Here is a 12,547-nt window from a genome sequence, read left to right as displayed (position 1 = left end):
TAACTATAGGAAAAATTTACTCCTTCAACTGATTTTTAAATAAGAAAAAAACAGCATATAGTTCCTAAGAAATTTCACGTCAACTCCAGTAAATACAACTGTCATTTATACTTTACACTAAATTACAGTCATGGCACTTCTTGGAAAACCTCTTCAAAGGCTCACTTGAGAAAAAGAGAGAATCACGAATTCAGATTCCTGAAGAAAATGTGAACAAAACACAATCCGGAAAACTGAAATGCCATACTCACCTTGCACCACAGAAGAGAGAAAGAACCTATGAAGCACAGACCCAAGTGATTACAACCCTTTTGTATAAAACTAGCCCTAGCATTGAGGAGACATCTGCTGTATCCCTTCCATTCCTGTTGGCCTCCCTCCCACCTTGGGAGGCCCCTTGTCCCATCCCAAATTGCCCTCCCCAAGCCCTTCAGCCAGGCAGGACAAAGTCAGAGCAGCGGAAACTTGCACAAGGGGGGTCGGCAGCAGACACCAATTTCTCCAAACAGCTTTAAATGGTTCAACACATATCTCGTGCCAGAAAGAGGGCACTAACTGAAGATGTAGCCATCAGCTACCAAGATACCAGACTTGGGGGAAGAAAGGTGAGCATTTATCTTACACCTTAATCCCATCCAGGACAGAGGAAGGATGGCTCATAAAGGTCTATGATTTGGACAATTATTACATTCCCATGTGCTAAAGTGTGGAAAGATATGAGGTAATGAATTGTGCACTGATGGCCCAACCTGCCCAATTAGCCTGCAAAGTTTGGGAAGCAGCAAATTTTGTGTCCAGAGAAGGGCTATGAAGCTGGTGAAGGGCCTGGAGCACAAGCCCTATGAGGAGTGGCTGAGGGAACTGGGGTTGTTTAGTCTGGGGAAGAGGGAGACCTTATTGCTCTCTACAGCTACCTGAAAGGAGGCCGTAATGAGGTGGGAGTCAGTCTCTTCTCCCAAGCAAGAAGCCACAGGACTAGAGAAAATGGCCTCAAGTTGCACCAGGGAAGGTTTAGGTTGGATATTAGGGAAAATTTCTTTACTGAAAGGGTTGTGAGGCACTGGAGCAGGCTGCCCAGGGAAGTGGTAGAGTCACCATCCCTGGAGGTATTTAAAAGACGTGTGGATATGGTGCTAAGGGACATGGTTTAGTGGTGGACTTGGCAGTGCTCGGTTAATGGCTGGAAGAGATCTCCACGATCATCAAGTCCAACCTCAATGATTCTGTGATTCTTTAGAGCCAAACCCCAGGCAACTCTGCCAAACCCAACAAAAGACCAATAAACCACAGAATTTCTGCTTTTGTCTTCAAAGAAAAGCATCCTGAAAAAAAACACATTTGATTGTATTTTTTCTCATCACACGTAGGTATCATTTTCACCTCTTCCACTTGGAGTTTCAGTCATACCACTGAGCAGACACCAAAAACAAACAGGAGGATGGGTCAGTGTATCACTGCATAAGCACTCAACAGACTATCAACACACACATACCATGTTAGCAACGTACACACTCATGCCCACTCCCACTAAGAACACCAATCCTTGGGTTCTTTTAGACTTTTTTAATGGACTGGTGCGGAGCTGACTTAAGCTCCCTGGAGGTGCACAACCGCTCACGTCAGTGATGCGACACTCCAAATACCAAGAAATTCCCCCAGCCTGCCATGATCGCTGGGCAGCCACCTACTCTGACACAGACAAGATCAGCAACCGTAACGCACAGTCCTAGAGCAGAGTAAACGGCCCATGGAGCACAGGATCCATGACAGGGAAATTACAGACTCCAACAGAGCAGAATTGCCAGTAACCGTTGACTCGAGCGCTTCTCTTCACAGCAAGTTTCTAAATAAGTTTCCTGCTCAGGCAATAAGCAGAATTCAGTCTTGATCAATGTGATAAATAAAACGCTATTTGTTCATCCTCCTGACTATATTTCAATACCTCTCGAAGTCCAAAGCAGGACTAAAAGGACAAAAGGCTTCCCCTAAGTGGTAACAGAATCTCCTTGCTCTTCCATCTTAGCGCTCGTCCCATTTATTTCTTAAACATCTACCTGAAAATTCCCTCGAAAAAAATAGTTAAACCATCACTGATTTAAAGACGTTTATGCTGTTGAGACCCTTGAGTGGCACTCACTACCCACTCATTTCACAGGATACAAATTCAAATGCCAATTTTGTTAATTATTTCAGAGCTCACCTTTAGAAGGAGAGAGGAGGAACAATACCGTGAAATTCGCACTAAACATCTCAAGTTTGGATTGGACTTATAATACTGCTGTGTAGCAGAGTAGTTGAGCACAAATTGCTTTATTTTAACAAAGGCAAATTGGTTTTCAACAGTTCAGAAAATACTCCTAAGTTGCTTTGTGTTTTCTTCTCTCTCAGTTATACTATGCATAAGACAACTTCTAAGAAAAGTATTAACAAAAGGCATTATGCACAGTAACACATGAGGTTGTCAACAATGGAAAAAATTCTTACACGGTTACCATCTCTTTGGCTAGCGAGCATCATTTCCACGCACTGGGCAGCTGAAGAGAGTGGTTTGCTAAATTTGTATGCCGAAAGTGCGAGAGGGGACAGAACACAAGTCCCCCTTGCTCTGTGCACTGACCACTGACACGCATTTGCGGGACAGAAACTGCTTATCAAAGGTGGGTGTTGACCTCCTAGCAGTGTGCTGAATCAGCAAGGCTGTCAAAGAGGCAATGCGGGATCCCAGAGGATCACAAGCTCCCAAAGACCCCCAGGGTTTTCCCCACCTGCCCTTCCCCAGGTCCCTGCCCGCAGTGATGCTGTGGCCAAGGGAGTCGCGGAGCGCAGGAGGAGAGGGGGAAGGCTAGGCAAGCAGCTTGTCCCTTTCCACAGCTTCTGCTGCACTTCTTCCTCTTAGCGCGGGCCTTCCTCAAGGTCTCACTTCTGCTTTCCCCACGTGCCCAGCGGATTGCACGTGTCTGCGGCGCCTGGGACAAAAAGCACTCGCATGGGGACCTCCCAACCTCTTCCACACTCTTCTCTCTAAATGCAGCTTTTATTCTGTTTTCCTGCTATCTACAATGAAGATGCTAAAATCATTAAAGAAATGATTCTTTTACTTTGGGTAAGCTCGTTAAGAACGCTCTATTCCGAAAGCCATGACAAATGGACTCTTTCATTACTTCAACAAATGACTTTTAGAGCTTTTTCCTGATGGACTGTTATTATCACTTGATAACACATAACATGAAATAAACATAGCATGAAGATCTCAAGAAGAAACGTGTTTTATCTAAATAAAAAGAGAATATTATTGTAACACTTGAGCATGACAGCATAATTCAGACAGGCCACAGTACTATACCAAAGCAGCAACACCACTGTTAGCTCTTTCAAAACAGGAAAAGCAAAATTTCTTAACAGCTCAAGAATAATATCAGTGTAGTTGCTTTCTGAATTCTTATACTGTGGAACTGTAATAAATATTATAAAGCAATTTTCTGTGCATGATTGATAAACTTTTCAGAAGCAGAAACGTCATCTTGTCTGTTCGGACAGCCTGAGGGGGAAGGGGAGGGAGGGGGGAACTTCCATAATCCTTTGTAATACAAGTTTTCTCTACTTCATCTCCAAAAAATTTAAAGAAAACAGTCTAGTTTAATTACTCGAATAATCCAGAGGGAGCACAAACAATGTTTGAATTTTTGGTGAATGACACAAGCCTGAATAAAATACAACAACAACAACAAAAATCCATTATCTTGGCTCTGAATATTTTGTTTCAGTGTAAAAAATGGTATTTTACAAGCTCGAAGAACACAAGACCATTCACCTTCTTCCATCCCCACCTCCCCCAATAAACAAATGTGGAAACCTGGTTAATTCATTCAGATTAAGATTTCCGAATGCAAACATATATACATTACCCTAACACAAACCACAGATGGTGTAAAAGCAGACTTTGCAAATCACATTCCTTCATGTTCAGCAGTGATACTTGTTAGCTGACTTAACAATTTTCATTAATAAATCTGCACAATAACAATAAAGTGGATTTGAATCAAAGATTTTAAATTTAACAATGTGTACATTTCAAGTACTCCACCATATCTGGCTCTTTCAAAAGCCATTTCTGGAAAAATGACTATGTTTTTGCATTGTGCACTTGAGACCATTTGCACCGCTTGGAAATAAAATGCTTCTATAAGAGATCCCTGAGACTCAGTAGTCAAACGCTGGTATAACAAAGCACAGCTAGGTATTCTTTCCTAGCTGAAAATACCCATGACAGTCTACATTCTTAGCCATAATTTCAAGGTACTTAAAAAGAAAGCAAAAAGAACTTTGCAACAAACCCAGCCAGGTATTTTAACCAAGTGACTTTTACCTTTCTGTAGCCTCTCACTTGCAGTGACATATACTAAATATACATGAATAAGGGTTTAGTAAAGTTTAAAAGGGTGAAGATGCTACTAGAAAAGACGAGAGCAATTCAGAGAGGACAGTAACGGCCCTCTGCTAGTGAGGGAGAACCACTCTACAACAGTACACTACATTTCATGACGCAGTGTTTAAACACAGTGACTTTAACGAACATCTGAGGAGAGCTGAAGAAAAGCCATCTGATCTAAAGAAGGCACAACTTCAGATGAGGAAAACACAACAACCAGCACAAAGGCCACCAAATACCCCCTTCTATGCTTCGCCGTGTGATTATAGTTGAGTCGTGTAAGTCAAAACGTGCACGTTAAAATTCTCAGAGTCCATAAGCCTCGCTGTCATTCTCAATTTCTGTGAGCTCAGTCAGCCATCAAGTAGCCTAGGAAATGACACAAGCTCATCAGAGCTCAGCTTCCTGACTTCATTTAAGATTACGCTTGCTGGCTGACTGTAATAAAACCATATACCAAGAGATCCTCTGCAATCTTCTCAGAGCCAAATTCAACTGTCAAAGCGTACTTCACGTAAAGCTGTGTTTGAAAATCAACCAAACCGCAGGAAAAGTATGTAGGAAAGTTTACCTTAATCGGAGCACGGCTAAACTGTATTTTTCTGTTGGCTGGGATTTCATCTTCATCTGGCAATCCATTAATTTCAGAGTATTCCATATCAGGTTCGTAACAGTTATTTTCGTCACTGTCATCCTGATCATCCTGTTCAGTACCTGTCTCTCCCCAGTCCGAATTATACCTCGATCGTACCCTATACACATTGTAGTCAGAGTGCATGTACACATGGGAACTCTGAAAATTATTCACATCTTCATGCACTTCTTTTTCACTTGCATCATCATAACGGGTCTCGGTGGCATCCGAAACAGCATCTGTTGCTAAATCTGAAACTAAATTTCTCGGTGCTTCTGCATCTTCAGGTCTATCAGCGATACCCTCTGTGTGTTCTGACTGTTCCTTTGGTCGCAATGAAATTTCTGCGTCTGTTTTTGACTTACTCCTCGCAGAACTGTCCACACATCTTTCGCTGTCAAGTACCGACTCCTGTTGACTCACCACGGAGCTCTCAACAAGGTCAGCACTTGCTTCTGTATTCTTTTTTATTTCTTCAGTTGTTTTTAAACCTGACGGAGTGCCTGTAGACACCTTCTGTCTCGGTGCTGACGGCGTGCTATTCTGCTGAGAGTGCTCAACAGACATGGGGCCTGCAGCCTGTTTGGCTGGCGGAGACCACGTGCTGGCATCTTTCAGAGGACTGAAGCCCTCAAGGTTTGCAACAGGGGAGGAGATATTCGCGACAGTGGAGGAGAGGTTTAGCGGGTAGTGACCAGTTACGGAGTACTCTTCGTTGTTCTCTGCCTTTTCTAAAACGATTACGTTGTGTACGTCAGCGTTCTCAAAAACAGCGCTGAGCTGACTCACAGTTGGGGAGACGGTCTCTGTCCTGGGGCTCAGGCTGTCCAGGGAATCGGTGCTGCCCCTGTGAGACTTAGAGCTGCACCACTCATCCGCAAGTTCGTTGGACGCCACTTTCTCTTTCTTTGGGGAATAGCGATTGGAGTGGCCCATTTCGTGAGCGTTTCGCTCAAACATCTTCCGAGTTTCGGTAAACTTGGAATAAGAAGGACCATCATGGATAGTATCAAACCTACTAATCCTTTCCGAAACAGAAGATTCCAATTTTACAATTGAACCGTCTGTTTTTTCTACAAATTCTTTGGGCCTGATTCGTCTTTGAGGTGATGGAGGGCCACCCTTCCCCCTGGTTTTGGGGGCAACTCCAGCACTCTCAGTGGGCTCCATGCCCATCTGCATAAACAAGTTCTTAATCCTATTGACATTTGAGCCATATTTCCTTCCCCTGCTCTGAGAGGCCTCTCCTTCCTCTTTCGTTTTTTGGTCTCCATCTGATTTCGGTTTGTCAAAGGTGCTTTTCAGTGCCTGGAACTCAGTCCTGTAAGCATTCCTGTGAGGAGAGGCACTCCGGAGGGTTGATCTCTCTCCTGAAGACTCCGTTTTCATCATGTTTACTTCAGGGCTGCAAAACCACCTTACATAGTTTCTGCGGTGCTGCTCTCAGTCATCTGCTACAACCGAGATTCTGCTTGGGAAGGGTTTTTCTTAGGAGGCAGTGCCCTGCAGCGGGGCCATCCTCGAGAGAAGCTCTGGAGGCAGGTATCTAAGCACACGCAGCCAGTTGCGACAGGGCAGCACGAGCGAGGACTTTGGAGAGCACCAGCAGATTCAACCTGCAATAGAAAGCAGGGTTCTCTGAATTGTCACGTACTTGCACTTCCCTAAATCTAAGCCATGATTTCCCTTTACAGTTATTCGACAGATTTACAAAAGAAGTGGAAAAAATACAAATCTCACGCTACACCAGCACGTGGAGACTTGTCAGCCCAAACTTTTGCACGCTGATTGCTGAGAAATTTGCAAGCTGGGGCATCACTCGGCAGCGGAGGGCTCACAAAGAAGTACGGCGCCACGGACACACAACCAAAGGCAATATGGAAACGCTACTTCTGTTACCGAATTCTTCCAAAAAATTAAAAATCCCAAACGCCTGAGTTACTTACGAATAACCATGGCAATACGTGCATCAACCGATATGAAGCAATGCATGCAAACGCGACGGCTCTGCTTCTCCGAGGCGCCGCGAGCCGGCCCCAGCTCCCTCAGGGAAATGGGAGAAATGCCATCAAAGGCGAGGCGCTCCGAGAGGCTGCTCCCCAAAAAACGGCCCGGGGAGCTGCACCCAAACTTCGCATCCCCGGCCGCAGTGCCCGCAGACAGACGGAGGTCCGGCCGCACGAAGTTGCCCCTCGGCTCAGGCAGCGCCGCGACCCCTCGACGGGCCCGAAGAGGAGCCGCAGGAAGGGGGCTGGGGTCGGGGCCGCTCCCGCTGCCGGGGGGGTCGCAGGGGCCGCTCCCCGGAGCCTCCCGGAGCCCCCCCCCCCTTGCCCCCCCGGTGCCTGCCGGGCTCCGTCTCCTCGCCGTCCATTTCCTCGCCCCCGTTGCGGGGCGCCCCGCCGCCCACCCCCGCGCCGATGGCTGCGGGAAGCCAACTTCAGCCGAGGGCACGGCACCGGAGCCCCCCCGACACCCACACCCCCCTCCCCTCCCGCGGCGGCAGCACCTTGCGGCGGGGGCCCCGGGGAACAAAAGCCCGGTGCCAGGGGGCTCCCCCGCCGCCTTACCCAGCCGCTGCCCCCGCTCCTCCTCCGGCGGCTCTGCGGAGAACGGCGGCTGACAGCAGCCGGCAACGGCCGCGGCGCCTCAACGCCATTGCAGGCGGCCGGGGCACCGCCGCGGAGCGGGGGAGGAGAAGCCGCCGCGCCCCGCCGCAGCCGCCCGCCCGTCCGCCCGCCCCCCTCCGCCTGGCACGGCTCGGCTCGGCTCGGCTCGGCTCGGCACGGCCGGTGACAGGTGCCTCACCTCCCGGGCCAGCCGCAGTGGTTCGCTCCGCCGGGCGGGGAGAGGCGGGCAGGCGGCCGGCAGCCCTCCCGCTGCGGGCCGGCCCCGGGCGGGTACCGCCGAGCGGCGGGGCCGGGCACGGCCGCCCTCGCCTCCCCCCCCCACGGCGCCGCCGGCGAGGGTCGGAGCCTCGGTGTGCAGGCCGAGGGGTCCCTGCGCGGCGGGGAGGGGAAGCCTGCGAGGCGGGAGGTGCGGCTCGAGAGCCGGCCGCCTTCCCTCGCCGGCTGTGCGAAACGAGCCACTGAACCCTGCCGACACGGAGGAGAAATGCGCCCGCAGCAAAGCCGGGCGCGGCGCTCAGCAGCCCCGCTGCCGCCTCTGGCTCCGTCCGGGGGCTGCTGGAGGGGACGGGGGGGGGACAGGAGGGACAAGGGGGACAGGGGGGGACCGGGCATCTCACAGCTCGCCGCTCTGGACTGGCGGCACCACAACCTGCTGGCCCCGCGCCGCCGCCACGGAACCTGTAGGCAACGGGTAAAACTGGCAGCCCAAGCAGGGAACGGCCGGTAATCGCATAGCAACTCCCAAGCAAAGTTCATTAAACTAATTGCAGGAAAACGGCCTGGAAAACTAGTCGCGTAAACATCCAGAAAAAAAAAAAAAAATGGCCTGGAGATGTGCGTTGCAAATCGTGAAAAATAATTATTAGGCATACAGAATGAAGGTGCCAGTGGCTGAAAATAAAGACATCAGGTATATAGCCTTGCAGACTTAATTCATTAGTTTAATGAGACTGAAGCATGGCGGCTATACCCTTAAGTGTTCACAGGTGTCGATCTGTGGTTAATCTTATTTGCAGCAAGGGTGTGCAGCTCAAAATGTTGGCTTCGATATCCAGCACGTTTAAATTGACAGGAAAGCAACAAATCTTTTACTCGTGGGGTGGTGCATGGCTTCCACTTGGGATGCGGGGAGAGGGGCACGGCAAGGGGCCCGGGGGTGTCCGCTGCCCTGGGGGCCGCTGAGCATCGCCACGCCACGGCAGGGAGGAGAGGAGGCCTGGAGAGGGAGGCAGTTCCCGAGGGTATTGGCCTGTGAGCTCCACATGCTGTTACAGAAAGCTGCCCGCCTGAGATCCCATCCCAAGGCAGAAGGATGAGGGAACGCTGGTTTCACAGCTTCTTGTGGTGAGGAAACCGGTGGGAGGTTGCCCGCACCAGGACGAAAACTATTTCAACTAACCAGGACACCCCCTGTTAAATGCCAAACCATCAGAGAGTACCGCAGATCTGAGGATCTTGGCAGGGCCCTTCTGTTGGTATGATTTTGTAGCGGAAAGCCTGTTAAGAACACTAAGAGAGCCGCTTGACTATTGAAGAGACGAACAGAAAACTTCAAGTCTCCTTGAAGAGGAATAGGGACACAGAGCAGAAATTTGAACATTTTGTTTCCTTTCTGATTTTATACTAAATATGCAGAGTGCTTGAAGATCTTAGCGTGTACTAGATGTGTATCTGGAAGAGTTTTATAATTTACATTCACAAGCAAAAAAAAGTGACACAAGCAAATACTAAATGAGATGAAATAATTGAAGCAATTTTAAAGAGACTAATTAGCACCTAATTATGTCAAGATATCCATGACCATATCCAGAGCCAAAAATATTGTTTAAATGATTTTTATAATAGAAATTTTGCAAACAAAATGGACACTTCTCCCCTCCTAATAAATATTTTTAACAATGTACCCAAGAAATCATTCATATTATTTCATGGCAGAATAGTGTAAACTCTCTCTAGGTTATGTTCTGGTGGAGAGCAGGGAAACTTGCTGATGCTTACAGCAGGAGCACACAATAGATCCCAAGCTTTCCATGATGAGAAAGATGATATATTACATTTTGATTCTTCTTATATGTGTTGTAAGTAGACAGCGTAGCAGTTCAAGCAGACACTACCCAGCTTTCACACAGAATCTAATGCAAAATTATTTTAAGTAATTTCATGTTCCACCAATGCCACCTCATGATCACAACAACCAAGACTTGTAGAAACTGCTGGCAATTTTGGCTGCTCAGTCAGAGGCAGTTTGGACCTTATTTAGGGGCTCCGACTTTGGCCACGGACATCTAAGCTATTCACACACACGAATCACTTACAAAATGTTTTTCAATCCCATCTTTTATTTACGTAGTGTCTATGTTAAAGAGCATTAACGTAGTCTCAAGGATAATAAACTGTATTTTGTTTTGATTAGAACATCACTTTTCAAAAGAGACTCTTCATATGTGAGCACGGCCTTGCACCTAACTATAAAAATCACAGTTGTGTGTCCTTTTACATTTTCAGTATTTCTGTGACAATCCGTTTAACTAGAAGGTATTTTTAGACTCTGCTAAAGCATGACTGACATTTCTGTTAATTCCTGAGGAACACTAAAATGCTGCAGAGCATACTTTGGGGAAGATAAGAGACCAAGGCCCTCCTTTTATGTTAGTATAAATTCAGACTAACTTCACTGAAGTTACAGAATTCCTCTGCTTCCCAAACAGTGCAAATTTAAAATCTTTTCGGTTCAGTATTTGCATATGCTAGAAAATGGCTAGAGTCATTTTACTCGCGCCAGAGTAACAACTCCATTCAAACAATCGTGAATTTGCACATATGACAGGAAGAGAGACCCCAGTTGTTTAACCTGACAGCATCACTTCAAATTGTACTCGGTATCTTTTTAAACCAGTTTTTACACAGTCCTCCAAGACTGAAAATAATTGATCTTCAGTTTATTCTAGATGTGTGAATTATATTTACTTACAAACATGACTATTTGGATGTCATCGATGGGTTGTTTTGAGTCACTTTGGTGCTTCTAAGCTACTCAGGTTTTGAGATAACAATTTATTCATGCAGCAGAGTGGCAATACAAGTTTTTCTATGTGGCTCAGGCAAAAAAAAGAAAGTCATTCCATCATCCATCTCCTGTCAACGTCTTTCAAGTCCTGAAAGATAATATCTGTATTCACAGGAGTAAATGGAAACTATTTCCCTCCTCTGATCTTTGGCTAAGAAAGCCCCTATCTGCTATCCCACCAGGCCATTGCACGGGAGGATTTACTTCCTTACACATATCACAGCATAAGCAGAATTGAGTTCTATTTTTAACACTCAGACATGAATTTTTATTACATAATCTACTTTAAAGAAAAAGAACAATATATATATACATTTTGGAAGATAAGTTCAAGTTAGGGTTCCCCTGTACCAGAGTAGCACCAGACTAAATTAAACAACAAACAGCCGTAATAAGGAGTCAATAGGCTTTAGTTTCAAACATTTACAATGTGTTACTGCACTAAGTGTAATTCTTCTCTGTAGGAAGGCATTAATAGTTAAAAATGGGAGATCATTAATACCGCTAATTTGGCAAGAAGATTGTGCTGTTTTTACACAGAACATGTCAAGCTCAAGAATAGAGTCAAAAAAGAATAAAAAGAACTTTGTCCTGAATGAGCTGAAGAAAACCAGAGGTAATGATAACAAAACTGCATATTCTAGCAGTTTACCAGAAAGGCAAATATTAGCATTATGAGGGCCTAAACTCAGACTAGTAATAGCCTTTTCTCAATTGCAGTGAGGAGACCATCACGTCCATTCTCAAACATTCCACTTTTAAACCATTTAAGAACTGTACAGTTATGGCTAGAAAACAAAATGGAATTTTCAGAAGGGAAAGATGTGAATTACGCTCTGAGTGCAACCACTTATTGTTGAAATAGTGGTTTTGTCAATATTAAAAGCTAGAAATCTTAAGAATGCTCAAAAGAGCTGTGTTTTGAGGTATGCAGCCTCCTAACGCCAGCTCTCAACACTGAACTCTGAATTTTTAGCAAAACACGGAAAATTATCGGTTACCAGCCTAGCTAGATCAATGCCAGCTAGTTGCAGAAAACACACGATCTCAAGGCAAAGGAAAAGACTACATGTTCGGTCTGTTAGGAGCTTACTAAAAACCAAACCCTGGCAAAACTTCATGTTAGGCTCTTCGGGTAGAGAAAATATTTGAAAACTTTCCAGAAAACAGCTATTTGACAGAATGAGTAAAATACTTATTTTAGTATGGTGAATGGTACCTGTCACATACCTTGATTCTTCAGACAAGTGTTATATGTAGGTATATGGCATAGAGAACTCTGTCTCCATACCAACATCAGCAAGAAAGAGTCAGAGCTGGAAAAGTTAGTGCTTTAAGTGTTCCAAACCAGGATGGCTAAAATTTGCATCTCACATATTCTTGGTTTACAACGTAGAAGTGCTCAAGGCCAGGCTGGATGGGGCTTTGGGCAACCTGGTCTAGTGGGAGGTGTCCCTGCCCATGGCAGGGGTTTGGAACTCGGTGATCTTTAAGGTCCCTTCCAACCCAAACCATTTGGTGATTCTATGTATCTGTGATTCTAAATAAGGTAGTTATATTTTCCATAAGTGTCACAGTTGATTAATCAGAAGCAGAAATAATAGATTGTTGGGAGCCTCATAATAATTTCATGATTAATATTGTTTCTTAAGGTACACACTTTCTTATTATAATAAAATCCTTTTTCTCTTGAAAAGAAAAATGTTCTTGACAGAATCTAGAATAAAGAAAATAATGGGGTTTGTCAGTCTGTGCAAAAGCATTATTTCAGAGTATTTCTTGTGTGGTAA

At 45.8% G+C, this 12,547-nt stretch overlaps 1 protein-coding gene across 8 annotated transcripts in view; it reads right to left on the bottom strand.

The window, feature by feature from the left end:
- PPP1R9A (protein phosphatase 1 regulatory subunit 9A) overlaps positions 1–8,221 on the bottom strand; it is a 147,246-nt gene extending 139,025 nt beyond the window's left edge. For 5 of the 8 annotated variants that reach the window (XR_005817568.1, XR_005817569.1, XM_040549614.1 and 2 more), the window contains exons 1-2: positions 7,631–7,780; positions 5,001–6,679 (exon numbers count right to left, since the gene is read on the bottom strand). Coding sequence is in view for 6 of the 8 variants with exons in the window: in XM_040549614.1 (XP_040405548.1) it covers positions 5,001–6,455 (1,455 nt within the window). In the remaining 2 variants the exon portion in view is untranslated. Of the gene's footprint in view, positions 1–5,000; positions 6,680–7,630; positions 7,791–7,868 lie in introns of those variants that run through there. The other 3 variants (XM_040549615.1, XM_040549618.1, XM_040549619.1) reach the window with 3 other exon arrangements.
- Positions 8,222–12,547: the final 4,326 nt, after the last annotated feature.

Source organism: Cygnus olor, chromosome 2 (genome assembly GCF_009769625.2).
Source record: "Cygnus olor isolate bCygOlo1 chromosome 2, bCygOlo1.pri.v2, whole genome shotgun sequence".
Lineage (NCBI taxonomy): Eukaryota > Metazoa > Chordata > Aves > Anseriformes > Anatidae > Cygnus > Cygnus olor.
The sequence above is the reverse complement of the archived record's forward strand: the minus strand, read 5'-3'. Positions and strand labels throughout refer to the sequence as shown.